The sequence below is a fragment of the Capronia epimyces genome (assembly GCF_000585565.1).
Source record: "Capronia epimyces CBS 606.96 chromosome Unknown aczIQ-supercont1.4, whole genome shotgun sequence".
Lineage (NCBI taxonomy): Eukaryota > Fungi > Ascomycota > Eurotiomycetes > Chaetothyriales > Herpotrichiellaceae > Capronia > Capronia epimyces.
Window position 1 is genome coordinate 1 of NW_006912907.1, and position 25,199 is coordinate 25,199.

The window sequence follows — 25,199 nt, forward strand, 5'->3', positions numbered from 1 at the left end:
ACTTTTTCTGAACATTGCTGATATTGCTATTGAGCTGCTGTAGCAGCACTCTAAGTTCCGCGATGAACAGTGGTGTGGCCATCGTCAATTCTTCTCTTTATTAAGATTATAGAACGGACGGTTCCTACGACCTAGGTTGTTGTAGAGATTAATCTTTACGGACTAGAATAATCAAAGGTTGGCCGGGCGAGGTGTTGCGAAGAGGAGATAATGCTTACACTGAACTACTTGTTGCTCCGCGTTGAGGATGTAAATTCTAGAACATATACGGTTACAGGAAACAGCAATTACTAGAGATGACGGTGTAACAAACAGCTCTGACTGTGTGGTGGGCTTTAATCAGGCGAGGTATGCTCTGTGCTTTAGCCTCCGTGGGGAAAAAGAGGGGGATTCCTTAGGATGGCGGAGTCCCCGGTCGCCCACACAAGACATTTCAAAGACATTCGGAATTAGCTCTGACCTACCTAGGGCCCTTTGCCCTTATAGGGATAGCATCGTTGGAGCCGGGCTATTCATCCCTCGGCCGGCAACTCAGGCTGGTTTACTCCCAGTACCTGGCAGAATGCAGGAACAGCTAAATTCCGACCTAGGACCCCGGAATTTCGTCCCTTCCGTCCGGCACAAGGAATCCTCCAACAACCATGAATGGCTGGTACTGTGGTATCATTAATATTAGAGCACCAACAATGCTAACCTCTACTTTTGTCAAAGCAGAGACCTCTGATCGAGTCCCTTAATCTACAAGGATACTCAAGGACACACGTCAGCTTTCAGCTTCGTGGATAGTGCCAGGATGAGAGATCGGTTCGGCAATCCAAGTCCATGGGCGGAACCAGCCTGGTACAATGTGCTGTCATCGCCGTACTATAATGACAGCCATCGCAAATTGCGCGACTTTGTGAGGGCATACATTGATGACAACGTCCTTCCAAATGCCCAGGAGTGGGAAGAAGAGGGCCATGTTCCCCTAGAGGTGCGCTGGCTTCTGAAACCTGGTCCTGATAGCACTGATGAGTGAGAGCAGGAGACTCTGCGGTTTGCGCGCGCCGGTCTTGCACTGCAGGATGTTCCTCCCAAATACCGTCCTGGTATTTCTTTGCCAGCTGGCATTGATGAAAAGGGTAATGTCATTTTTGGATCGTGACAGAGTGTTGGCTCATGCTTCGCGCAGACTGGGATGCTTTCCATTTTCTCATCCTGGCCGACGAGAAAGGCCGCATCGAAAGCGGTGTAAGCTCGGGCCTCGCCTCGGCCTCCGCCATCGGTTTGCCCCCGGTGATAGCGTACGGGACGGAGGCTCAGAAGCAGAAGTGGCTTCCTGGCATCATTACCGGTGAGACTAGATTCTGTCTTGGGGCCACAGAGCCGAGTGGCGGCTCTGACCTTGCCAGCCTCAAGACAACGGCGGTCAAAACGGACGACGGCAAGTACTACATTGTCAACGGGCACAAAGTGAGGACTGTTAATTCCACAAGGCAACTACCTGTTACTTATCGTTACCACCATAGAAATGGATTACTGGCGCGATGGAAGCAACGCACATGACCACAGCTGTGAGAACAGGGGGCCCTGGTGCCGGAGGGGTGTCGGTCTTGGTCATTGAGACGGATCGTCCTGGGTTTTCCACCCGTAAGATCAAGAACAGCGGAGCCAATGCTGGAAGTAAGTCAATGTACACCGACTGCAATTGTCAAAAGTACACTAACACGTATCCGGACAGGGAGTGCCTGGGTCACCCTGGAGAACGTCAAGGTTCCCGTCGAGAATCTCATCGGGAAGGAGAACCAGGGCTTCCGTACCCTCATGAGCAGTAAGAGCATCTTCACATGTCTTGGTCACGGTCATTACGACTCTCACTAACAGTACCTTGAAGATTTCAATCGGGAACGTTTTATGATCGCAGTCATCATGAACCGGAAGAGCAGAACGTGTCTGTCAGTCGCTTTGCAATATGCGCACGACCGGGTCACCTTCGGCAAACCGCTCATTTCCAACCAAGTGATTCGACAGAAGTTCGCTGCTCTGGCCAAGGACGTCGAGGCTCACTGGGCATGGCTCGAACAGATATGCTACCATGTCAACGTGAATGGGTGGACCGATGATTTGGCCAGCCGGATCGCTCTCGCAAAGGTGTTTGGCGGTCAGATGCTTGAGCGGTCCTGTCGCGAAGCTCAGCAGGTTTTAGGAGGAGCTGGGTACCAGAGAGGTGGTGTTGGCTGGCAGGTTGAGCAGATCAGCCGTGATCTGCGCATGCTGGTGGTCGGCGGAGGGAGCGAGGAAATCATCGCCGACCTTGCTGTGAGACAAGAGCTGGCATTGACCAAGCGACATGGTTCAAACCTGTGATTTGTTGCATCCCTCCGAACACAGCCAGCAGGCATCCCTGCCATCTACAGCATCTGTATGCGAAACTCTCGGCGTATCGGTAGGTTTCGATAAGATATAAAGACTGCATGTGCACAGACTAGGACGTCACAAACATAGGTACATAGAAACTCTACCTTTCGTATCAAACTATAGATGGTCGGACAAGAAGCCGAGCGCCTCTTAAAGCTTCGAACTCCTCCCTGTAGCAACCTTTGCCGCTTCTACCCTGGCTGGCAGAGCAGCGCGCATGACCTTTCCGGTGGGATTCTTGGGGATCGTGGGCAAATAGTGAAGGCCTCCCCGAATTTTCTTGTAAGGTGCCACCAGTCCGTTTGTATGCTGGAGGATCCGTTCGAGGACAGCTGGGTAGTCCTTTTCCGCGATCGCCGGCTTCAGAGATACATAACCAACAGGGATCTCTGTTTGTTGAGAGGAGTCGAACACCGCACACACCGCAGCCTCGACAACGTCGGGATGAGAGGACAAGATATCCTCAAGCTCCGCAGGTGCCACTTGATTCCTGTGAAACCAACGTCAGTCGACGGCGCCAGCAGGAGATTGATCATATAGGAATCGCATACCCCTTGTACTTAATCATCTCCTTCTTTCGATCCTGGAACCAAAGAAACCCATCTTTGTCCATCCGCAGCATGTCCCCGGTCCGGAGCCATCCATTGTGGAACTCGAGTGCTGTAGCTTCCGGGTTGTCTCGATACTCCCTAATGGAAACAATCAGCGAGACTGCATCTCAGCAAGCCTTACAGGGACCCTTACATGAATACCGTAGGGGCTTTGACCAAGGCTTCCCCCGAGACTCCCAGAGGAACATCTCGCAGTTGATCATCCACAAGCCTCAGCTTTCTAAGTATTCAGTCAGCCGGCCATTCCAATGACAGATGATTAGTGAGTTTGCGAGACACCTACACGCTAGGGAACAATCTGCCCACACTGCCAGACTTCTCCACAGAGCGACCAGGTCTCAACCCGGCTACAGCCGTCTCGCTCATGCTACCGCAGTCAGTGATATTCTCAGCCATGATTAAAATGCACATCTCTCTTACCCGTATGCTTGGATGATTGAGACGCCTTTCAAAAGGCTTTGAAGTCGTTGCACCACCTCCGCTTGCAGCGTCCCTCCTGCACAGACAACCGTATTGACGCTGTCAAGCTGGAGCTTCTCTACGTTGGGATCTTTGGTGATGGCGACAGCGGTGGGCGGAACCATTTTCATGCTGGTTGCCCGAATGCGGGAGTTTGCTTCGATCCATTCTGCATAGTTGAACTGTTTCATGGCCAGAACATAATTTCCAATGTAGGAAGGGACTAGCACAGCTCCCAAGAGGCCAAACATATGTGCAACTGGCTCATGTCAGTACATTAGAGAACATGATGAATAACCCAAGCTTACACGGTGCATAAAAGACCTCTCGTTCCCGGGCATTCTGAATCTCGGGGTTTGCACTCCTTGAAGTCAGGAGGTGAGCGATGGCTCCATAATGACTCCATTGCACCCCCTTTGGCTTGCCACTGGTACCGGAACTGAAGACTATAGCCGCTGGATGCTTACGATTGTCCTTTCCCGAGAGGTCAAACGGCGGCAGGGGAGTTGAGCCCCTCGTTGCGACTTTGAATATCTATCGGCAGGCATTAGCTGGGATATCTGCGACCATCCCAGTGGGCACATACTGATTCTGGCGAGTCCCCTCCGAGGTCAACCACCCGAGGCTTGAGGTCGAGTCGCTTGCTGGCTTTCAAGGCTTCTTCGACTCGAGGCCGAAACTGGGCATCCACCACGATGAGCTTGGGCCGGGCGATGGCCAGGTAGTGTTGTATCTCGTAGGCGGATGCCAACCAGTTGAGTCCACTGCGTTGTCCATATTAGTCAATCCCCGTGCCGGAGGAAGGAAGACCGTACACTATTACGCCGCCCAGCCACATGACAGAGTGTGCAAGTTGTGAATACTCGACACTGTTCTGCGCGAGTACAGCCACGGCGTCGCCAGCTCGGAGGCCATACTGTGTAGATAGGCCGCCCGCCACAATTGCTGCATCTCTTCGAACACCGCCGTACGTCAGTCTTTTCTTTGGCAGAGAGAGATCTTCCAGTATGACTTTGTCATCGGGTACATCGTCTGGGTTTCGAGCACAGAGAAATTGATGAAGCGACACATCCGTCGGGACATAAATGTCTGGGTAAATAGAATGATACACCTGTTCAGTCATTTTGCAATAGTACCTTGCGCAAGCAATAATTCAGAATGTGACAATTGGATAGTTTTCCACTTACATTCGGTCCAGATCGCGTGTGGCAGACGCAGGTGGGTGTGGAAATTTCCCGGAAATGTTCCCCTTGTACTCCGTACACCCCCTGTCGGGAAACAATACATCCAGAAAATTCCGGATCACATTCGGCTCGGCAACTGTCCAAGGAACACTCCGACACCAGAACTTCTGTAGCACCAGCGGGCTCTACCTGGGATGAGCATACGTGAAGTATCATTGCGGAGTCTGGCCAAAATTTGATACCATAGGTTGTGAGTAGCAACAATTCAATCCAGTCACCATACCCTCTAATCATGCTGCTTCGCTCACAGACGTAGTAAAAGGTTCCCTTTTCTACCAAAGGTGAAAGGGACACCTTGGATAACACAGCCTTTGCGATAAAGGGCAAGGATGTGGTAAATCTGGTTTAACATCACAATGTTTGTTAATGAAGCTGAAGCAAGTATATTTCGACAACGGGGCCAGTGCTTGACGTAACTTTTACTTCAGTGGCTGATAAGGCTTCAACTCCGTCATCACGTCGGCGCCGCTATCCTAAAATCTCACACGTGTCAAACTTAGGCACTAAATTTAGGCATTCCCAGCCGTGTGCTTTAACCAGAAGGCTTGTTTAGGCGTACTATCTATACTATATAGCATGCGCTCCCCCTACGACCCTTTGATAGAGAGCAAGGAACCTTTCACCCTTCAACCATTTGACAACACGCAACCAATCCGGTAGGTACCTTACTATCGCAGCAAAATAAGAGAATACTAGTATTATAATATTTTAGGCTTTCCCACTTTATACGATTTCATATATCCGGAAGTTGGCAGCGCTTACTGAGTAAATATATTGCACTCAGACGAAAGAGCATAGCAAGCTTGGGTCAGCGAAACTAGAACAACTAGACAGCAATAAGTCCTCTATAATAAGCCACTGTATATAAGATAAACATCGGCTTTAGATGGGCAAGGAAACACTGTTTATAAACGCCTCTATCATAAGAGATGAAGACCTATGTAGAGGCCCTGGTAGGGTCAATATTAAGCTTTAGGAGTAATGTAAGCGCCTAGCGCCTAGCGCCTAGGCATAGAGAATATGTATATATAAGGCTTGTTGGCCTCTCTTCTTCTCCGTTGCTTATATTACCTATTCGATAGTACAATCTTTGATCGTGTCGGATTTGTCTTACAGTCTAGTTCCCTCTTCCCTACGCCTTCGACGATTATGTCTAAATACAATTTCCTCGACGACTATAGTGAAGGTGCTCACCCAAGAATTATTGAAGCATTAGCTCGTACCAATATGACCCAACAAACAGCATACGGGAACGATGAATTCTCTCAAGATGCAAGGGAAGCAATTCGAAACAAGATCGGCGCCGATGAAGCGACAATCCACTTTGTGCCCAGCGGCACGGCAGCAAACCTCTTGTCGATAGCAAGCTGCCTCCGCCCACACGAGGCAATCATTGCCGCATCCTCGGCACATATTGTGATGAAAGAAACTGCAGCTATTGAGGCAACCGGACACAAAATCATTACTCAGCCTGCAGTGGACGGCAAGCTGACGCCAGACAAGATTCGGTTAGCTTTTGATCAAAATTCAATTTTCGCACACCAAGCGAAGCCGAAGATGGTTTATATCTCGAACGCAACCGAGATTGGCACGGTGTACACAAGGAGTGAGCTAGCAGCCATTGCCGCAATATGCAAAAGCCTCGATCTTCTCATTCTGATGGACGGTGCTCGTCTTGGTGCTGCCTTAGCCTCCTCAGAGACTGACATGACATTGAATGACATCTATCATCTTACAGATCTGTTCTGGATCGGAGGCACCAAGACTGGAGCACTTATAGGGGAGGCTGTGGTCATCAAAGATAAAAGCTTAGGAGCTGATTTTCCCTACCATATGAAGCAGCGAGGGGCACTGCTCGCCAAAGGACGAATCCTGGGAATTCAATTCAGCACGCTTCTGCAGGATGATCTCTTTCTTCATCTCGCACGTCACGCCAACAGCACCGCGGCGGAGATCTCTTCTTCTCTCGTCAAGATGGGATTCAATCTATGGGCCAAGACGGAAACAAATCAAGTATTTCCGATATTACCATCAGCTCTGGTTCAAGAACTACAGAAGGAGTTTGATTTCTACATCTGGGATCGTCTCTGCGATGGGTCTTTAGTTGTTCGAGTTGTGACTTCCTGGGCAACAGAGCTGTCGAAAGTCAGGAGGTTTATTACGATGGCAGAAGAGTGGAAAGCAGGATCCCAAGAGATTGCCGTCCTCGAGAAACAGAAGCCCGTGGTGTGAGAGGACATGAACGGCAACTTTCTGCTCATTTTTACTGGAAGGAAATTACGACATAGCTCATGTCTTTGTCATGATTGTCGACCATGAATCAGGTCTTGAAACAGCTGGCCTCTATCTCGAAGACGTTTATCTCGTCGTTGGCCAATCCGAGGACATTGCGCCGTCGCGGCTCCGTCTCCGCAGGGTTGAGTTGCCACAATTGCCCGCGCAGGGCGCGCACGCCCCCAAAAGTTCTTCCCGATCCACCAAACTAGCGCCCTGAATGCAACCTGAGAGTATCACTAAGATATTCTAGACCTTGTGGCTCACCTTGATAAGCATCCTGGCTTCTTCTGTCTCCGAATGTTGTGGCTTATCCTTTGAATTCCCAATAGCAACACACAATCGTATCTGCCCACAGCCATGCGGCTCACTACCATGATGCCGCCAGCGGTCGAACCTGTCCTGCAACCGGATTCTCAGTCATCAGAGCTCATTTTGGCAGTGGCCACACCTGTCGAGCATGTTCAAACTGCGCAACTCAATGTCGAAGAATGGAAAGGGAGTTTGACTACCGAACAATATCTTCATCGGGAAGCCGCTTTGCATAGTACAGACCTGACAAGGAATGGCGGCATCACCTGTTGGATCCTGACTTCGGAAAGTTTGCCCACAAATGCGGATGGAACACGCCCTATATTTGCTTCCTGTGAATCAATCCTATACCACGCCGACGTCGTCCGAAACGGAATCCTCGAACAGGTTCGAGCCCACGGTATCGGGACCGTGTACACGCGGGCTGAGTATCGGGGGAAAGGTTACGCCGGCCGGATGATGGCAGATCTTGGTCCGAAACTGGAGACGTGGCAGCAAGTTCCAGATGTGAAGAACGCATTCTCTGTTCTGTTTTCTGATATCGGTCCCTCTTATTATGCCCGATTTGGTTGGAAGGTCTTTCCGAGCAACCATATCCATCTGCCACCCCTAGATGAAAATTCGTATGGAATCTCTAGGATGAAATTACCGGCGGTGGAAGATCTCAGCGCTTCCGACCTACCGGGCATTCCCGCCGTGGACTATCTCCAACATGAGCTGCGAAAGAAATCGAGAGCCGATCCAGATACTGTCTATTTGGCAATTCGTCCAACTATCGAGCACTTTGCATGGCACCATGCCCGTGAGGAGTTTATTTGCTCGTCACTTGAAAGACGGGCTCCCACGATTAAAGGTGCCTTACATAGAGCTACCGGGATTGTCTTGGTCTGGAACCGGGTATTTGCTGAAAGTCAGAAAGACTGGCAGCTGCAAATCCTTCAAACGGTCATTCCTCCTGATGCTCAAAATCTGGCAGAAGCGAATCAAGCCATGGCAGCGCTACTTCTTAGAGCTCAATTTGAAGCTCACCAGTCGGGCATGTTGGCGGGTGTACAGGTCTGGGATCCCCCAAACCTGGTGATGTCCTCGGTGTCTGAGATTTTGCAAGGCCCTGTCAACCTGATTGAGCGGCACAAGGAGTCTATTTGCTGTCTCAGATGGTCGGGAGAACACGACGACAAACTCATGTGGATTTCCAAACAAAAATATACTTGGTGCTAAGGGAAGGCAGCCGAGCTATCTAGCGTCTCTAGATATTCACAATATGACTAAACCAGCTCTCATGAGAAATCCTCTCTCACTTTCGACGAAAGCTACTTTGGAACTATGAGTGTCTGGATATTGCAGAAGGTTTTGAGGCCTTCAATACCACCCTCGACACCAAGGCCCGATTGTTTGATCCCACCAAATGGTATGTGAGGTGCGGCGTCCATGTGAGTGTTCAACCACACTGAGCCAGCTTGGAGCTGTCGTCCAATGCGCTCACCTTCCTCCAGGTCATTTGTCCAGACAGAGGCACCCAATCCCATTTGTGTGGAGTTGGCAAGGTGAATGACTTCTTCCTCAGTGGACCAGGACATTATCGGAAGAAGCGGACCTGGATGTATTCCGTGAGCTTCACAAGGGAGACCTGAAAGATGTACGACCACTTACCAAATGGCTCTTCCAGAACGATACGGGCGTCGCTCTCCGGGTTGTCGATGATAGTGGGACTGATGAAGAAACCTTGCGATACTGTGGTGCTTCCTTCAAGGGCGACCTTCTGGCCTCGCTTCTGACTATCCTCCAAAAGGCCGCACACCCGGTTATACTGCGCTTCGTTCTGGATGGGTCCAAGGTCTACCCCATCTTCGAAACCGTCGCCAACGCGTAGTCTCTTGGTGGACTCAACCATGGCCGCCCGGAATTCCGAGTATATCGATTCGTGGATGTATACGCGCTTCACGGCGACGCAGACCTGGCCGCTGTTGGCGAATGCGAACTCAGTGATCTTCTGGGCGACATCAGAGACATCAACATCTTTGCAAACGACTGCCGGGTCATTACCCCCCAGTTCCAGTGTTACTCTCTTCAGCGTTCGACTTGCAGTCTCCATTATCCTCCTACCCGTCGCGGTCGATCCCGTGAAAGTGATCTTGTCGACCTTAGGGTGTGCGGTAAGTAATGGCCCAAGATCATCGTCGCCGTGAAGGCCTTGAACAACGCCAGGTGGGAAGAATTGCTGTGCCAACTCCACGAGCTTGAGCGTACAGTAGGGTGCAAATGGAGATGGCTTGAGGATGATTGTGTTCCCAGTCAGTAAAGCTGGAGCGAGCTTGACAACTGCGAGTTGAATTGGGTAGTTCCAGGGGATGATGGCCACAACCACGCCCAATGGCGAGTATCTGATGATAGCTCTTCGTTCTGGTTCGTCCAGAACCTCGTCCAAAAGATCCAGCTTGGTGATACCTCGAATCCAGTAGGGCCCAGAGTCCGCTTCTTCAACCGAGAATCGAAATGGTTTCCCGGACTCCTCGGTCATCAGTTTCGCAAAGTCTTGTGTATACCATTCTAGAGCGCTTGCAAAGGCCTCAAGTGCTGCCTTTCTCTCAGCTAAAGCTGTCTTGGCCCACGAATGGAATGCTGTTTTGGCGGCGTTCACTGCTTCGTCTACATCTTCCTTGGTCGCAATAGGTACCTCGGCCAGAGCCTCTTTTGTCGCCGGGTTGACGGAATGGTTTGTCCTGGTCGAGCCACGAAGGCCCCCATCGATGACGTTGAAGAATGTGGAAAAATCGAGTTGATGAGCCCGAGCCAATCTACCAGTGCTGATGTTGATCTCTTTCAAGGGCAACATGGCCGTGAATTCGTGAATGACTTGGCGGGTGAAGGGTATAAGACACTTGCGGCGACAGATTAGGGTCGAAGGATTCTGTCAAGTTGTCAATCTTGAACATATTCCACCAGCGAGAAAATGCAGCCTTTTAAAGACTGTTCAACTCCTGCGCGGACATGAAGACTCATCGTTGCTGGTAATCTGCCCGATTGCACCATTTGGTATAGTGGCTATTAGCTTCTTTCCGTCATTATGTATCCGTATAGGGTGCAGACACAAACGCGCTGAATGGAATTGCCAGATTCACTGGACAGAGATCCTTCGAGGAGTGGGGCCAAACTTTCTAGTCGCGCCTTACATGGTACGATATCGAGGAGCTACAGTACGTGGACCAATTAGATGGTGTAGCGCGTTTTAGGGTTGACAGGTTTCAGGTCCTCGAGCTTGCCGGTAAGTGTTCTGTCTCGCAGCTTAGAGACCTCTCCAAGCCCTGGCCGACAAGGATGTACGTATCATGTAATTGACACCTAACTATCTTGGTCCGTGTTTCTAGCCTCGAAGGGCTTTGTCATGCTCGAAATCGGCCCTGCACTCACGGAATACCTCATCGTCATTCAGGATCTCCCAACCCACGAGTGCCAATGCTTTGCCCACACTCACAGCGGCGGCAAATGCTTCAGCAGTCCCAGCCGCATTTGCAAATTCTGCACTGTGAATCTGAACCCCGGGAGAAGCTACTATCCCAAAGTACGCGTGAAGAGTTGGGATTTCGTACGAGATGTTACCTATCAGGTGTAACCGTTTTCTTAGAAGAAGTCATGTACTCTTGTAGTTTGTGCACTCACCTTGATCTGTAGATCCTCCTGTAAAGCCTTCCTGGGTTTCGCAAACATCTTCGCCCCAAAGACCCATGTTGGAGACAAATTTAGAGCAAAGGGTTTTGTTCAGGCGTAAATCCGCGTACAACGGTTGTCTATACCGAAGAAGTGTTAGCTCTGTGAATCAAAAGATATCAGCTCTATTACCTGTAGATTTCTGTTTTACACCCTGTTGCAAGCCCAGCTGCATTCAAGCATGCCTCAACCTTCTCACCAAGCCTGTAAGCCCCTCGTCTTGTTGAGCTACGCACTGTATATCCGACTTTAGCTCTACTAGGGATGACATTTGCAACTTTAGGTGCTTCGAGTATCGCGCCGTGAATCCTGTCGACCGGATGGAGCTGCTGTCTGAGAACGGAAATATTGTTGTAGGCGCATACGACTGCATCTAGGGCGTTGATGCCGTCCCACGGGTTAAGTCCTGCATGAGCATTCTTGCCCCAGAAGGTACATGTCAGGTCTAGGAGAGCAGTCGATGTTTGCCCAGCCGTTCCTTTGTAACCAGCTGGATGATCTGACATTGCAGTGGGGTGTCTTCGTGCTTTTAGCCTTTCTTCGGTAGTATTTTCTCTAAAAGGATGAAGAACTTACGCCATGAGAGAGACATCGCAACCCTGGAACGCTCCTGCTTCTAAAAGCATAATCTTTCCACCTCCGTCTTCTTCGGCTGGGGTTCCCAGCAATTGGATGTCTCCTGCAATACCAGACTTGTGAACGGCTGCTTGAAGAGCAGTGAAAGCAACCAAACTTGCAAGCGCGATCAAGTTGTGACCACAGGCATGTCCGATCTCAGGGAGAGCGTCATACTCTGCGTTGAAGTTAACACACCGACCCCCACGAGCAGGACTTCGATAACGAGCTTCAAGACAAGTTTTCAAGCCATAAGCACCTGTCGCCACACTCAAGTTCTCAGTTCCCAGACTTTTCAGAAACGAGTGTAGCGTCTCGCAGGCAAATTGTTCTTTGAAAGCAGACTCGGGGTTGCCATGAATCTGCCTCGAGAATCGTAACGTGAGCAGAGGTTACAAAAACTTGTACTCAGTAGACAAGAGGGTCTCAACCTACCTTGGAATTGATGAGCTGTAAATCTGGTAGAATTGAGGCAATGGTGCTGTCGATTTCGGATTTCACCGTTTCCAATCTTGAAGCCATAGTGTCGACTCATTGGCGAGAGTAACTCCTCTTCTTATGGATCATGAGGAATATATAACCTTGAGCTTGTCAAACAATTAGACGCCAGCCAATAGCATTATGTTACGCGCTTCTCTTCTGATCCGTCCATGACCGTCATAGCCTAGAAAATCGCGGACGTTTTTAGCAAGCACTAACAGTCTCAGGGATGGTGTCAAATTTACTGGCGTGCTTCTAGCGATATATACTCCTTGTCTTTATCTTGTATTTATCTACCTTCACCTGGCTCTTTTGCGTTCACAACACGACGCCCCACGATTCTCCATGTCCACTTTCTCCGGCTAGGTAATCTACATCCACTCCTCACTGTTCTAGTTTCGGGACGTATCCACGCCGCAGTAAGTAGGATCTATTCCACGTCTTAACTCTGACCTCGTGGATTGGATTGCAGATCCGCATAGATGGCGTATCTTCTGGATGTAAGTTCCCGGAGTCTCTTGCCCCAGATGACCATGGGGACTGTCAACAGGCCAAACCCAAGACACAAACACCCCACAGACGTAAAACTATTCCAGAGACCGAGATTAGTGACCCAAGGCGACGTGGCAAAGGTAATTCCGGCAGCGAGACCATTCCGAATAAAAGCGACACCGACCAAGGCATCTCCGACGATCTAGTGCAACCATCGTATGGTTAGGTCGTGCCATAGGTATCGAAAGTGATTGACAGTTACTCACCTCTTCGTAACAATCCACCAGGTACGTCAAGCTCAAGCCAAACATGGAGGCTTGCGCAAAACCATATATACCATAACCCAAGCATGGAACAATCCACGGTGCCCCCTACCTCTGCTGTCAGTACCTAACCATGGGTGACGTGAAGAAAAACCAAAAGTAACATACCTTTGCCAAACTGTAACCATAGAGAAAAAGTCCCGCGGGGCCTAACAAGATTGGAAGAATAGCAATGTACAAACGCATCTCTGGTTCATAGATATTGTTGTTCCGCCTTGCGAGCCATTGGATAGACCAGTCACTGAGGGGTCCGCTGTAGAACGCGCCAACAAGACATCCTATGAAAGGTGGCAAGCTTAGCAGGCCGATACCGACAGTGCTGAAGTTGTATGGGGCGACAGAGAAGTACTCCGTTTGCGTGACGGCAATCACGGAATACCAAGACAGTAGGCTGCCGTACTGGAGTGCGGTATATGCTGTAGCCGGGAAAGTAGCAAGAATGAAAAATGGTTGGTATGCATGGCGCACGAAAGTCTTGAAACCTCCGGGAGTGACGGACACGTGCGTAATGCGTTGCCAGTAGGTCTTGAGTGATCTGTCTGGACGGCCAGCTTGTGTTTGGGTTTGTTGCAAGGGCACCGCAGTCGTGAATTCTTCTGGGCTCTTCGATGAGAGCATATTATCGTCTGTGCCCTCTCTTCGTGGAGGCGAGCCACGTGGCTCTATACCATCAATGACCATATACTTGGTCTCTTCGTAGCAGAAAACGAACAGTAGTAGATTGATCCCAAGCAACACGGCGCACCACCAGAATATCCAAGGCCAACCTTGCGAATGGGCGCTGTAACCAGCAGCAACTGGAGCCAGTAGGGACTAAGATAGTCAGCACGAGTGGACAAGGCTCGTCCCATATGGAGGACACGCACCCCGATATTGATGACAAACACATATATTGCGTTCATTGTTCCCCGTTGGTGTAGGAAGAAGATGTCTGCAACCTAGATATATGTGTCAGAGCCGCTAACTGGTAGGGATATAACATATCCCAGTTCAGGGCCGCATATACCGTCATCTGAACCAACGTGTCGCCGACCGCACCAAACAAACCAGAGACGAGGTTAGCAGCAATCATGTTCGGCAGGTCACGTAAGCACGCTTGCCACACTGCCGTAAGGAACACGACAAATGTACTCGCAATATACACTGGTTTTCGTCCGTACTTCAACGCGAACGGGATAAAGAAGACACAGCCAAAAGCCATGCCGATACATTGAGCTGCGTATGTGTAATTGAGCTGTGCAAAAGAGATTCCATATAGCGTGTTATAGTCCTGCCAGACCACCGGGTTGATTGCCAATCTGTGGTGTTCGTCAGCAGAAGAAAATCGACATTCTCCAATGACTGTGACGTACATGGCGAAAACGATGAGCGAGTAGTAGCTGACGATAGTATAATTGATGGTTTTTCGCATAGGTGACCAGTTCTGTCCGTCTGTTAATAAACAAACTCGGAGCAGATTTGCGCTGAGAGACCGACCAACGGGTCATTTGGATCGTCCGTCGGCTGAGGGTACAAGATCAATGACCCGTCTGCTGCGTGCTTGACGATCGCAAGCGCTGTATATAGCACAGGCGTCAGCAACAGGAACCAGGAGAGGTAGATAGCATAGGAAGAGCGGAGGACTTGCCGTCTTCCAGCTTGACGGTGCCAGGGACACCGACACCGCGTGGCATTGACGCGGTATTTTCGCTACCTTCCATAACGGAAATTGGTGGTCAAGGCAAAAGGGTTGTCAAAGGAAGTTGGATCTGAACGACGGTATCCTCCAACGAAGAGGAGAGCTTAATACATATTGTGCTGCTGTCGAGTGTGTAACCCCGTGAGTGAAGATGTTATCTAGGACTCTAGGCCAAGATCAGGTAAGCGCAGTCGTTGATGAATGTCGGAGCGCTCGCGCGCTACACACTGGGATTGGCCTGGCGTCTTCTACGGACCCGCAAGGGCCAGAACCACATGCCCATAGTTCCCGTTCGGAGGCGCCTGTTTGATAGGAGACGAAGATGGTCTAGAAAAAGCAGATACGCCTATTATTGTCCTCCATGATTCGCGACAACAGCCCAGGGTCCGGAAGAGTGGACTCATTCCCATTCCACAACAACTCAAGCAAACAGAGAGTTTCCCTTACGTGTCGCAGACCAAAGTTCTTGTGTAGTTGATTTAATCGGTCCCGGATCATGGCTCGGTGGGCGGATAAGGTGGCTGTAAATCCAAACACCGCCAGAGGCCAGCAAAGGACAGTCGATATCGGTGCAGATGCCGGGAGACAGTCTAGTAGAATCTCCAAAATCTCAAACGCTTTCTGAACGGATGCCACCGACTCCAGATCTGAGGTCAAATCAGAGAGTTGCCCCTGTCCCCTGGCGGCACCGTCCAGGTACAGCAAGAGTGCTTGTTGGTAAATCTTCGCGCAGATAATTGTGCTCGATGATGTTGAGTCTGACTTCCAATGTCTCACCACTCCCCGGAGCTTCGATATCGTCCAGATGGTGTCGTCGGATATGGAGCCAGAGAGGCTAAGCTCGCGCTGGCTTCTCTTGACCAAGACGGAGACTTCGGGGATGAGCCCAAAGAGTTCGATTGGATACCCGTAAGTGGCTGATTCTGATGAAGCTTGCATTGACTGGAGCAAGGCGGCTGCATCTTCCAGCATGTGGGCATCGCTATGCTTTACGTCAATCGAGATGTCGGACAGAATCACGGTGTACGCATATGTTTCTATCAGAAATGCGCGAGTGGTGTCGTCCAATTGGGATCCAGGCAACTGTAAGGCGGACAGTAAAAGATGCCGTGATGCCCGTATGTGAGTCGCCATCTTATCGTGGCCGTCGATTCTAGCGTTCTGTGGGCATGTCAGCTGGTCCCAGTCGCAGGTCGGGCAGAGGACTCACCTCCACAAATATCAGCATCATGCTTGCTATCAATAGAGGGACCACCGTAGACTCGCTACCACTGACATGTCTTGTCAATTCGGTCTTGAGGCTCTTCATCAATTGCCCGTAGTGTGTCCACGTTGTGGCTTGACAGCGGTCGGAGACGTCTTCTCCGTAATGCACCCCACTCAGCACAAGTATGGTCTGCAGGATGATGTCGTTTGCAAAACTGATCGGAAGCAGCTGGATCACATAGGGGTTCACAGCCCTTGGGCTAGCAGACATCACGTCCGCAGTACGGTGATAGTAGTGCTCTAGGAGAACGATGGAATCGGGGCCTAAACTCGCCAGGACCGGATCGGCCATGCCGTCTCTTGGTGAAGTCCGAAATATCGTGTCGGGCAGTTTGGCATCCTGTGGCTGACCAGGACGGCTAGAACCAGCTTTCGCGTCTGGTGATGGCGAAGCCCGGAGCTTGTCGTTCCTATCCCACCCGTCGTAAGACCTCGTTTCGGTCGTAGTAGAGTGGCTCGGTCGGGGTGACCGAGTCCCCGCCTGTCGTGGCCAGACGCAGATGAGGAAGTTCCGGAGGCAAGCGTTGCAGCTTGGCTTCTTCTCGTCGCATTTCTTTCTTCGTCGCCGGCAGCAGAGACACCCAGTCTTGCCCCGCAAGAGCTGGGCCCCGGAATTGCCCATTGGGAATCTAGCACGAGAAATAGTCGCAACTGAGCTAATTGGCAGGGGCCAGATGAGCAGTGAACTGTATGTGGGATGATGAGGTTGGAGCGCGCTGCGCGCTTTAGTAGGTCCTGCGGTCGGCGAGAAGAGATAACAAGAGTGGATTCGGTCTGAGATTCAGTGGAAGATAAGCTTCCCTATCCCTGCACGTGGCTAGGACCACTTCCTGATAAGCTTAGTACTTGAATGGGCTGCATGGTCCCGTTTGGATCGTTGCAAGCGATAATGGCACGCGTATCGCGCTTCACCGATTCATTCGCCCACTTAATACGGGTGTAATACTCTTCGCTCAGTCCCAGAGGTTTTCTCTTTAGTAGCCGGATGGAGTGGTGAGAGCATAATCATGCGGAGGCCTACGCCCGAGTATCAAGCAACTATTGACTGTTTATATACTCTTCATTCCCTCTAGTCACACTCCTCACCGGGTCAAACTGCATTTGCTCCTTTAGAAAGAAGTACCCAATCTCAAAACTCTCTGCCGAAAACATGGCTCCCACCGCGACCTACCCTGAAGGTTCCCAGGCGCCCAAAGTCAAGAGTGTTCATACTCCGCCACCCCCGAAAGTGCATTCTTTCGATGCGTCCACCGCTTCTTGCGACCAAATAGTCCAGGCTTTGAGCTTGTGTGGTGGATGCATCGTCCGCGGCATGGTGCCAACGGAGAAATTGGAACAGATCGAAAGGGACACTCGCCCGTATATCCAAGCAGATAAGCCTTGGACGCTGGATGATTTCTTCCCCCCGGAGACGAGGCGGGTGACTGGGCTCTTTGAGAAATCAAGGGCTTTCATTGAGAGCATCCCGGCAAACAAACTATACCAAGATGTCTGCCACGCGATGCTCACCGATGTTTTGCAAGGCTATTGCGGACAGAAGCTTGAGAACTTTGTTTCCAGGCCCCAGCTGAACACCAATGTCATCTTTTCAATCGGTCCCGGGGCAAAGGCCCAAGAACTCCACCGGGACGATTCCATGCACCACAACAGAACCCCGGAGATCACACCAGATGAGTACAAGATCGGACGCGATACCGGGCTGGGTTGCTTTGTGGCCGGAAAGAAGACCACCAGAGCAAATGGCGCCACACGGTTCATTCCTGGCTCTCACCTCTGGAGCCATTTGACCCCTCCAAATGAGGACCTTGCCTGCTATGCTGAGCTGGAGCCAGGAGACGCATTCTGGATGCTCTCCTCAGCCTACCACGGTGGGAGCGCCAACACCACCACGAACGAAGAGAGATTGGTTTATGCCTGCTTCATGACTAAGGGCTATTTGCGCCAGGTAACACCACCTCATAGCACTAAGATTGTCATAAGAATAACTAACTGAATATAATGGTATTTAGGAAGAGAATCAATACCTCACCACTCCTCTCGACGTTATGAGAACATATCCATTGGAGGTCATGAAGATGGCAGGATATCAGGCCAGTCTTCCATATCTAGGATGGGTCAATTTGGAAGACCCCATTCATGTCTTGGTGGACGAGTCGGTTACTGGGAAATTGGCTCTGCAATAGACCTTGATAACTTGTGGAAAGCTCTTGGTATGATTCCATTTTCATCCAAACACCGTTATTAAGCCTCAAGGAGTGGTCACTTTCTGCTGGTATCATCTCCAATGCCTTTGCAGCTACGCAAATTCGAGATTCCATATTCTTTACACTAGGAAGTGTTGTGAGTAACTCCTCTATCCACTACATTAGACTGTCCACGGTAGAGAAGTTGGGATGCTTGGGTCAGCTTAGTGACAGACAAAAAGTCACAAGTGCGAGCGTCACTTATATAGTTTGGTCTCCGGAACGTACTACATCCCCGGATGATATGGTCCCTACCATATATAGGAGTAGTTGGACTTGTTCTAGGTACATCCTATCTCAAGTTGCAAATCTAAGCGCGACGCCAATGATCTCTGTCGGAAATATCCATGCTAACAGTTTAACTCGGTCGCAATGTCTAACAACAACCAATTACCTGGTGACCTTCATTCTTTGTCAAAAGCCTAATTTTTGCTTCCTGGGAGTCCCTGACTTAGACGTCATACAAGCAACGAGGTGCGCAATACGTGCCCCAACTTCCCTAGCTGTGATCGAGGGTTCAAACACCCACGGACTGGCATACGACGCGAAAGTGTTAGGCTACTGGCTCGGGATTTTGTCATCACCAGGACTGTAGACAGACGACACAATGCTCCCATGTTTTGCCAACGTGTAACAGCCTGCTTGCCCAAGGATCTTGGAACAAGCAGAATTGTTCCTTGGGATGACCACACCCGGAAGTTCGAAAGGCCGTGCAGGACATTACAAAGACTGAAGGGAGAATCAACAAGCAGAACTTGTTTCAATTACGAACTACATAGTTGACTCTTCAATGATATCTGACGGGTCAAACCCTGACACTAGCCACGTTCCAGAAACCCAAAAGTATCTGAACAGAAGTCGTAGTTGAACGCAATAGGTTCAAAATCCATAGTAGAATCTAGACCGCTATTCCAGTCTAAGAAAGGCTCATTAGCACCCGAGTTTGACAGAATCCTGGGTGTATCCATAAAGTGGAAACTGTTATGTTCTCTTGTTGGGGCATCTTTAGTCGTGTTAAGTGCGGCCTGACTAGACGTTGATATGTAACTAGAGGCAGCGAACGCGTCGGTGGAAGGATTCCCCGTGTCCTTGATTGAGATTATGTGCATCTCGCCGCTGGTGGGTAAGACTTGTCGATTTGAGTCGAGAAGTGCTAGAGGTGAATGACTCCTTGGCTGTAAGGTAGTCTGGGAATGGTTGGACTGCCAATCGGCCCTAACAGCAGTAGGCGAAACGTTTCCCATGCCCCAGAAACCATCCTGGGAGGCAGTAGAATCATTTGGATCAGGATTTTGCCGACCTGACGTTGTCAGCGGGACCAGACTTTCCGCCGAGGCGGACATGAGATCGAGAGCAGGCATGGCAACTTGCGCTGGTACCGGAAGACCAGCTTTCCGGATGATGGATACCAGGAAAGAGACAGCCGAGTCAGCTGTAGCGTACATACTCCTCATGGACTGTAACACTTGCATGCTCTGATAGAACCGGAAGATACTGGCATCGCGCACATCCTCGTCACCGGAGCGGATATCTACCATGTGAGATAGGCACGCCGCAAGAAGTGCCGTGATCCCACCGAGTCCGAGGAATCTTACTTGGTTGCGGTGCAACATTGTCTGCGCAATCTTGGTGACGTTGCGTGCGGCATCTTTGACCTTCAATCGCGATGTTCTTTGCACAGCCAGGGCCTCCGGGGCGTCTGACAAGGGCTGTAAGGCTTGGGTGCGGTGAAGGACGTTCACCAACGTATGATGAGCCATGTTTAGGATTGCCCAATGGACCTCGGAACAGCTCTGTGAGCCATCCTGGAATGCCGACGAGCCTGGCTTGCGGAGGTTTGGACCTAGTGCCTGAAGCCATTCGTTGATCTCGTCATCGCACTTTGAAAGTTCGTTGATGCGCTGTCCATCGCGTCTTGCCACAACCATCACCGTGTGTGGAACGGTGGGCTGATTGCTCATCGTCGTGTACTGGGTTGAGAGCACATGGCCGATGCAGACACAAAGCTTCGCAAGCTCGATGCACATCAGAGCCGTGCACTTTTGCTCCTCCGCATTTTGATTCAGAGGCGACCCACGATTGAACTCATCCAAGGGCTCAATGTCAAAGTCATCCAAGGTGAGCATTGCCACGTCAAAGTCTTCATCGCGGATGCGCATCGGGCGGCGAGTTCCGAGTGCAAGTGTCCGATCACGAATGTACAAACTCCACCAAAGTCTCCTGCGGAAACGTCGGGTCTTGTCAGAGCCGCACGACTGAGTCGGCTCACGATGGAGTCCCATGTTTTGGGCCACCAAGTGAGCCAGCCCTGCCCAATGCCAGGTGTCTCTCCACTCGTTCCAGTTGCTGTACCACGAACTCATCAATAGCAATGCTTGGAAGACGGCTGCACAGTCTGGCTCGACGTCGAATTCATAGAGGAGTTTGACACGAGTGAAGAAGACCCCGCGAGCTTTCTTGGCTGATTCAAACCCCAGCTGATGAACAAAAGGCAGCTCGAGGGAGCTCAGCCCGGCGAACATGACCGCCTGGAACAGCAGGAGGCTGACACGACTGTCTTCACCCTCGTTCGAGACCGCATCGACGAACGGCTTGAGGTCTAGCATGGGCATGAATGGATGCACACTGAAGATGTAACCCCGCAAGATCTCAGCTCGTATTTCGGGCTCGGGCACCGTGAACGCTCCTTTCCGTGCAAGAAAGTCCAAATCTTCAGTTAAGATGCGGGCCGGGAGCGGAGTGATGAACGCGGGAAGCGCGGGTATCCCAGGCGGACTGGGATAGTGCTGTAGTGGATTCGATATTGCTTCGTGGGCTGCGCGCCTGGGGACATCGTGGGCAGCAGAAGGCGTATAATCCGTCGTGCTAGTGTCGTGCTTTTCATCCTCCTCAAAAGTTACACAGACAGGAACATCGCCGGCGTCGGCCGAGTCCATCGGCGTAGACATGGCCCCATGGTTTGTCATGTTGTCAGTTCCTGTCGTGTTTGGATTCGAGTCGCTAACCTGTCCTGAGCAACGGGGGACTGGGGACTTGGGAAGGTCTCTGGCGCCTCTGTCGTCGTGAACGCGCTCGGGTCTTCCTCTTCTCGAAGCCAATACGATACATTCCCTACTGTCCAGCGTGCAATTCGTGCAGCCGCCACGGTTGATCAGGACATCGCAACGGACCTTTCTTGTTCGACAATACTGGCATGCTTGCGATGCGCGGTACTTTGTAGGACGTCCTGTCCGGGTTTCGTTTGTCGAGTGCTTTCGTTTCCGGGTCCCGTCTTGGGGAGCTTGTGAGCCTGGCTCGGCAGAGCTGGTCACTGGGCTCCAAGTGCCTTCCGGCGAGCCCATCGTGAAAGAGGGTTGCTTCGACGCCTATAGATGATAACGGCACTGTCCGAGGGATGAGATTGTGTTGTGATTTCAAGGCCGCCCCGGTCTACAGAAGCAAAAGCGGCTCGTTCGAGTGGCGAGTAATTGGCATCCGCCTCATACCTTTATCTTCAAGCTTCAAGAGAGGTGGAGGATTATGAGCTGCAGTAAACAATCGCTGACACAAATTCTGCTCAACGTGCAACTGCAGAACAAAGAGCTTCCCGTAAGAGTCTGCCGCTCTTGCCGAATCGGAGAGTAAGGTAGACGTCGAGGAGGCGAGTGCGGGGGATGGTTTTGGTTTCCGGGGGCGGGGGGAGGAGTTTCGGGGAGCTTTCGGGAGTCAGGCTGCGCTACTTGGCCCCTAAGCTGGTGGCGAGCCTTGGAGTAACGCGCTAGGATGCACTTCTTCCCCGTGACTGGAGGTGGCACTGCTCGCCTGTTCTAATCAGCTGTTGACAGGCACCTAGACAGGAGCCTCTAGCCAGAAAGTGAAACAAGTGCTTATCAAGGGCCGAGGTAACTTGCTGAAATACGTATGATACTCGATAGTACCCCTATATCTACTCCTCAAGGGGTGGAAGGTCTTTATCAAGCCCATGATTAGACTTTACATTTTCGCCTCTCACCCGCTCGCCCGTCTTTATACTGGCCAACGCAGATACTATCAGCGCCCTGTATCATACGAGCGCTGAGAGATGGCATGGAAATGACCTTACCCCTAGTAACCACCTAGACGGCCGCACGTGGCAAAACATGCGATTCTCTTGAGTTCCGAATGATCTCGCTGGATTAATAGAGCTGTGGATGCAGCAGCTTCAGCCAGCATACCTTATATAGGGCCTGTTGCTATAGTCAAACTTTGACCTCAGTCTGCCATGGCCAAAGCTACTGAAGCTGCCTCTATATCGTTTAGCTGACGGTTACAGGGTCACAGCCCCTTGCTTTCTGTAACGGTGATACTAGTGGCAATCGAATTTAAAGTTGCTATCGTTATGTGTATCGTCCTCGGGCCGCCCTCGTAGCGGGTTCATTGCAACTAATTGGGCCGCGTTAGCCAAGCCCGCGGAACGGCTATAATATTGTGAATTCGTGGGGATCCGATAGCCGTGCATTAAACACTCCTCGGCTTGAAATGTGGCATACCGATCGAACACAATGGACCTAATCACAAACACAGATGACTTTGGCCGGCTCTCTTCGTCCAAATCACATCCTCAACGAGAGTCTCCAACCAGGCATATGTGAATGATAGCCGAGAGGCCAGGTACACATAGTTTGAAATCCCCTTAAAAGTTTAGCCTTGCACGATTCATTGTCTCGTCCTACCAATTCAGCGACATTTTATGCGAAAGTGCCTGCAAGAAACATCCACTGTTCGTTTCCATCACTGTAATCATGGTATCCGCCCTACAGCACCGCCGGCCCCGCGATGAACGGGGCACACGCCCTGTTCGCATTGCAAATTGCTCTGGCGGCCAAATGGAGCCTGGATGGCAGATGCGAAAACAGGCCAGTTTGGGTCCCGTCGACTTCATCACTGGCGACTGGCTTGCGGAGAACAATCTGGCGCAAGAACAAGCGGCCATAGAGGCCGGGACAGGCGAAGGCTTTAAGATCAATGCCTGGCAGGCACTACAGCAAAGCATGGACGTGATTGCGGAAAAAGGCATCAAGGTTATCATCGATGGTGGTGGATTGAACCCGCAAGCGATGGCAGTGCGCTGTCAGGAACTCATCGACAAACACAATTACGATCTGACAGTCGCATTTGTGTCTGGTGATAACATTGTTGGGCAAGTCAAAAACACGCTCAAAGAGCAAGGCTCCCTGCCAACTACCTTCCAAGACATCAACAACAACGCCCACAAAGATTTGAACTTGACAGCTGATGAGGTGCTTGCTTGCAATGCCTACATTGGAGCCCGAGGAATCCTCAAAGGTCTCGAGAATGGCGCGGATCTGATCATTTGTGGCCGTGTCGCCGATGCCTCGCCAGTGATCGGGGCTGCTTGGTGGTGGTATGGCTGGTCGGATACCGACTACGATCGTCTGGCGGGGGCGTTCTTGGCCGGCCATTTGATCGAATGTTCTGCTTATGTATCAGGCTCCAACTTTTCTGGGTTCCATCGCTTCCCTCTCGAGAGGTTCATCGACTCGGGATTCCCCATTGCCGAAGTTGAGCAGGACGGAACTTGCACCATCACGAAACACCCCGGCACAAACGGCATGGTGACGGAAGAGACGGTGAAGTGTCAGTTCTTGTATGAGATCCAGGGGAACATGTATTTGAACAGCGATGTCAAGGCGCTCCTGGACAATGTGAAGGTGGAGCAAGTTGGCGAGGACCGGGTTCGGTTTTCTGGCATTGTTGGTCGTCCGCCACCCCCCACGACCAAATTGGCCATCTACTACAAGGGCGGGTTCGAATCCCAGAACCTGTCCAACGCTGCCGGCTATGCGACACGCAAGAAGTATGTTCTCTATGAGAAACAGATTCGAGCTCGCATGGCAGAGCAAGGCCTGAGCGACGCATTCACTGTCCTGGATTTCCAAGTGTGAGTCCACCTTCCGACCACCCAGGTACCACATACTAACCAACCACACCGGTCTTAGTGTCGGCTCTCCACGGCCAAATCCAAGTTTCCAACTGGAGGCTACCACGTACTTCCGCATTTTTGCACAGGCATCGACCCCAGGGCCCTTGGCGGCACTGAAGCTGTTGTTAGCTGATGAGACAATGCAACATTTCTCAGGTACAGTCTGACCAAGCTTTCAATTCTGGAAAGGGCGGCAAAACTTATTACTTACTAGGTCTCCATTGGTCGCAAGATCTCCGAACGGCAGATCCCAAGTCCTTTTACGTTTACTACCCTTGCATTGTGTCCCAGGACGAAATCGAGGAAGCCGTCCACATCCTCGGCCCAGGTGGCAAGATCACGAAGTCGATCCAATGCACCCGGCCTCCGGCGTACGAGGCTATAGAGCAGCGTGATTCTTACGACACAGCCAACCCAGTTCCCCTCGAGTCGTTCGGATCGACTGTTTCGATGCCGCTGGGCAACATTGCTCTTGGGAGATCTGGCGACAAGGGTTCCAACATCAACTGCGGCTTGTTCGTGGATCGTCCAGAGATCTGGGAGTGGTTTAGGAGTTTCTTGACCCTGGAGAAGATGAAGGACTTGATTGGAAAGGATTGGAAAGATGAGTACCGCCTAGAGCGTGTTGAGTTCCCCAATATTTTTGCTGTCCATTTCGTCATTTACGGTATCCTTGGTCGCGGAGTCAGCAGTTCAACCTTGTTGGATAATCGTGGCAAGGGATTCACCGATTATATCCGTGCTAAGCATGTTGAGATCCCAGAGAAATTCCTACCGTGGACCTGGAAGGAGGATGAGTAGATATGGTATTGCTACATATTAGTAGAAGCTACATTTTGAACACGGAATGTTTTCCTTTGGTCGAGACGAAAACTACAGTGACAGGCCTTTGCTATACCTCTCGTCTTACAATGCTATCCTTAGTATTTTCTACCCCTGGCTAGCTTCCAAACCTTTTACAAGACTCAAGACAAAACCTTTCCTTAACTCTCCACTACTTCAGCGGATTCAAAAATATTCCCGGGGTGACCAAGTTCTTGTGATTCAAAGGAGTTTAGCCTCGTGGCCTACGGTTTCGGGATACAACAAGAAGACAGACGGCGTACTGTAACCACCCGATTGATCACAACAGAGA

At 50.9% G+C, this 25,199-nt stretch overlaps 10 protein-coding genes across 10 annotated transcripts; 5 read left to right on the forward strand and 5 right to left on the reverse strand.

Moving 5' to 3' along the window:
- Positions 1 to 793: 793 nt before the first annotated feature.
- Positions 794 to 2,346, forward strand: A1O3_04602 (uncharacterized protein; the record flags this gene model as incomplete). Its single annotated transcript, XM_007734730.1, has 6 exons — positions 794 to 973; positions 1,025 to 1,121; positions 1,172 to 1,452; positions 1,509 to 1,662; positions 1,721 to 1,810; positions 1,874 to 2,346. The coding sequence occupies 6 exons, from the start codon at positions 794 to 796 to the stop codon at positions 2,344 to 2,346; spliced, it is 1,275 nt and encodes a 424-aa protein (XP_007732920.1).
- A 201-nt stretch (positions 2,347 to 2,547) lies between these two features.
- A1O3_04603 (uncharacterized protein) lies at positions 2,548 to 4,590 on the reverse strand (the record flags this gene model as incomplete). Its single annotated transcript, XM_007734731.1, has 8 exons — positions 2,548 to 2,887; positions 2,949 to 3,086; positions 3,142 to 3,228; positions 3,292 to 3,375; positions 3,429 to 3,726; positions 3,776 to 4,001; positions 4,054 to 4,231; positions 4,283 to 4,590. 8 exons carry the CDS (start codon positions 4,588 to 4,590, stop codon positions 2,548 to 2,550), a joined length of 1,659 nt encoding a protein of 552 aa, XP_007732921.1.
- A 1,270-nt stretch (positions 4,591 to 5,860) lies between these two features.
- A1O3_04604 (threonine aldolase) lies at positions 5,861 to 6,943 on the forward strand (the record flags this gene model as incomplete). The annotated part of the gene is made up of 1 exon (XM_007734732.1): positions 5,861 to 6,943. One exon carries the CDS (start codon positions 5,861 to 5,863, stop codon positions 6,941 to 6,943), a length of 1,083 nt encoding a protein of 360 aa, XP_007732922.1.
- A 420-nt stretch (positions 6,944 to 7,363) lies between these two features.
- On the forward strand, positions 7,364 to 8,518 carry A1O3_04605 (uncharacterized protein; the record flags this gene model as incomplete). The annotated part of the gene is made up of 1 exon (XM_007734733.1): positions 7,364 to 8,518. One exon carries the CDS (start codon positions 7,364 to 7,366, stop codon positions 8,516 to 8,518), a length of 1,155 nt encoding a protein of 384 aa, XP_007732923.1.
- Positions 8,519 to 8,610: 92 nt separating this feature from the next.
- Positions 8,611 to 12,142, reverse strand: A1O3_04606 (uncharacterized protein; the record flags this gene model as incomplete). The annotated part of the gene is made up of 7 exons (XM_007734734.1): positions 8,611 to 8,894; positions 8,951 to 10,208; positions 10,716 to 10,897; positions 10,958 to 11,085; positions 11,138 to 11,524; positions 11,582 to 11,982; positions 12,056 to 12,142. 7 exons carry the CDS (start codon positions 12,140 to 12,142, stop codon positions 8,611 to 8,613), a joined length of 2,727 nt encoding a protein of 908 aa, XP_007732924.1.
- A 400-nt stretch (positions 12,143 to 12,542) lies between these two features.
- On the reverse strand, positions 12,543 to 14,269 carry A1O3_04607 (uncharacterized protein; the record flags this gene model as incomplete). The annotated part of the gene is made up of 5 exons (XM_007734735.1): positions 12,543 to 12,794; positions 12,859 to 12,963; positions 13,024 to 13,728; positions 13,782 to 13,853; positions 13,922 to 14,269. The coding sequence occupies 5 exons, from the start codon at positions 14,267 to 14,269 to the stop codon at positions 12,543 to 12,545; spliced, it is 1,482 nt and encodes a 493-aa protein (XP_007732925.1).
- Positions 14,270 to 14,841: 572 nt separating this feature from the next.
- Positions 14,842 to 16,481, reverse strand: A1O3_04608 (uncharacterized protein; the record flags this gene model as incomplete). Its single annotated transcript, XM_007734736.1, has 3 exons — positions 14,842 to 14,895; positions 15,041 to 15,754; positions 15,804 to 16,481. 3 exons carry the CDS (start codon positions 16,479 to 16,481, stop codon positions 14,842 to 14,844), a joined length of 1,446 nt encoding a protein of 481 aa, XP_007732926.1.
- A 528-nt stretch (positions 16,482 to 17,009) lies between these two features.
- On the forward strand, positions 17,010 to 18,042 carry A1O3_04609 (uncharacterized protein; the record flags this gene model as incomplete). Its single annotated transcript, XM_007734737.1, has 2 exons — positions 17,010 to 17,804; positions 17,869 to 18,042. The coding sequence occupies 2 exons, from the start codon at positions 17,010 to 17,012 to the stop codon at positions 18,040 to 18,042; spliced, it is 969 nt and encodes a 322-aa protein (XP_007732927.1).
- Positions 18,043 to 18,920: 878 nt separating this feature from the next.
- Positions 18,921 to 21,443, reverse strand: A1O3_04610 (uncharacterized protein; the record flags this gene model as incomplete). The annotated part of the gene is made up of 1 exon (XM_007734738.1): positions 18,921 to 21,443. The coding sequence occupies one exon, from the start codon at positions 21,441 to 21,443 to the stop codon at positions 18,921 to 18,923; it is 2,523 nt and encodes an 840-aa protein (XP_007732928.1).
- A 1,419-nt stretch (positions 21,444 to 22,862) lies between these two features.
- A1O3_04611 (uncharacterized protein) lies at positions 22,863 to 24,865 on the forward strand (the record flags this gene model as incomplete). The annotated part of the gene is made up of 3 exons (XM_007734739.1): positions 22,863 to 24,022; positions 24,081 to 24,220; positions 24,279 to 24,865. The coding sequence occupies 3 exons, from the start codon at positions 22,863 to 22,865 to the stop codon at positions 24,863 to 24,865; spliced, it is 1,887 nt and encodes a 628-aa protein (XP_007732929.1).
- Positions 24,866 to 25,199: the final 334 nt, after the last annotated feature.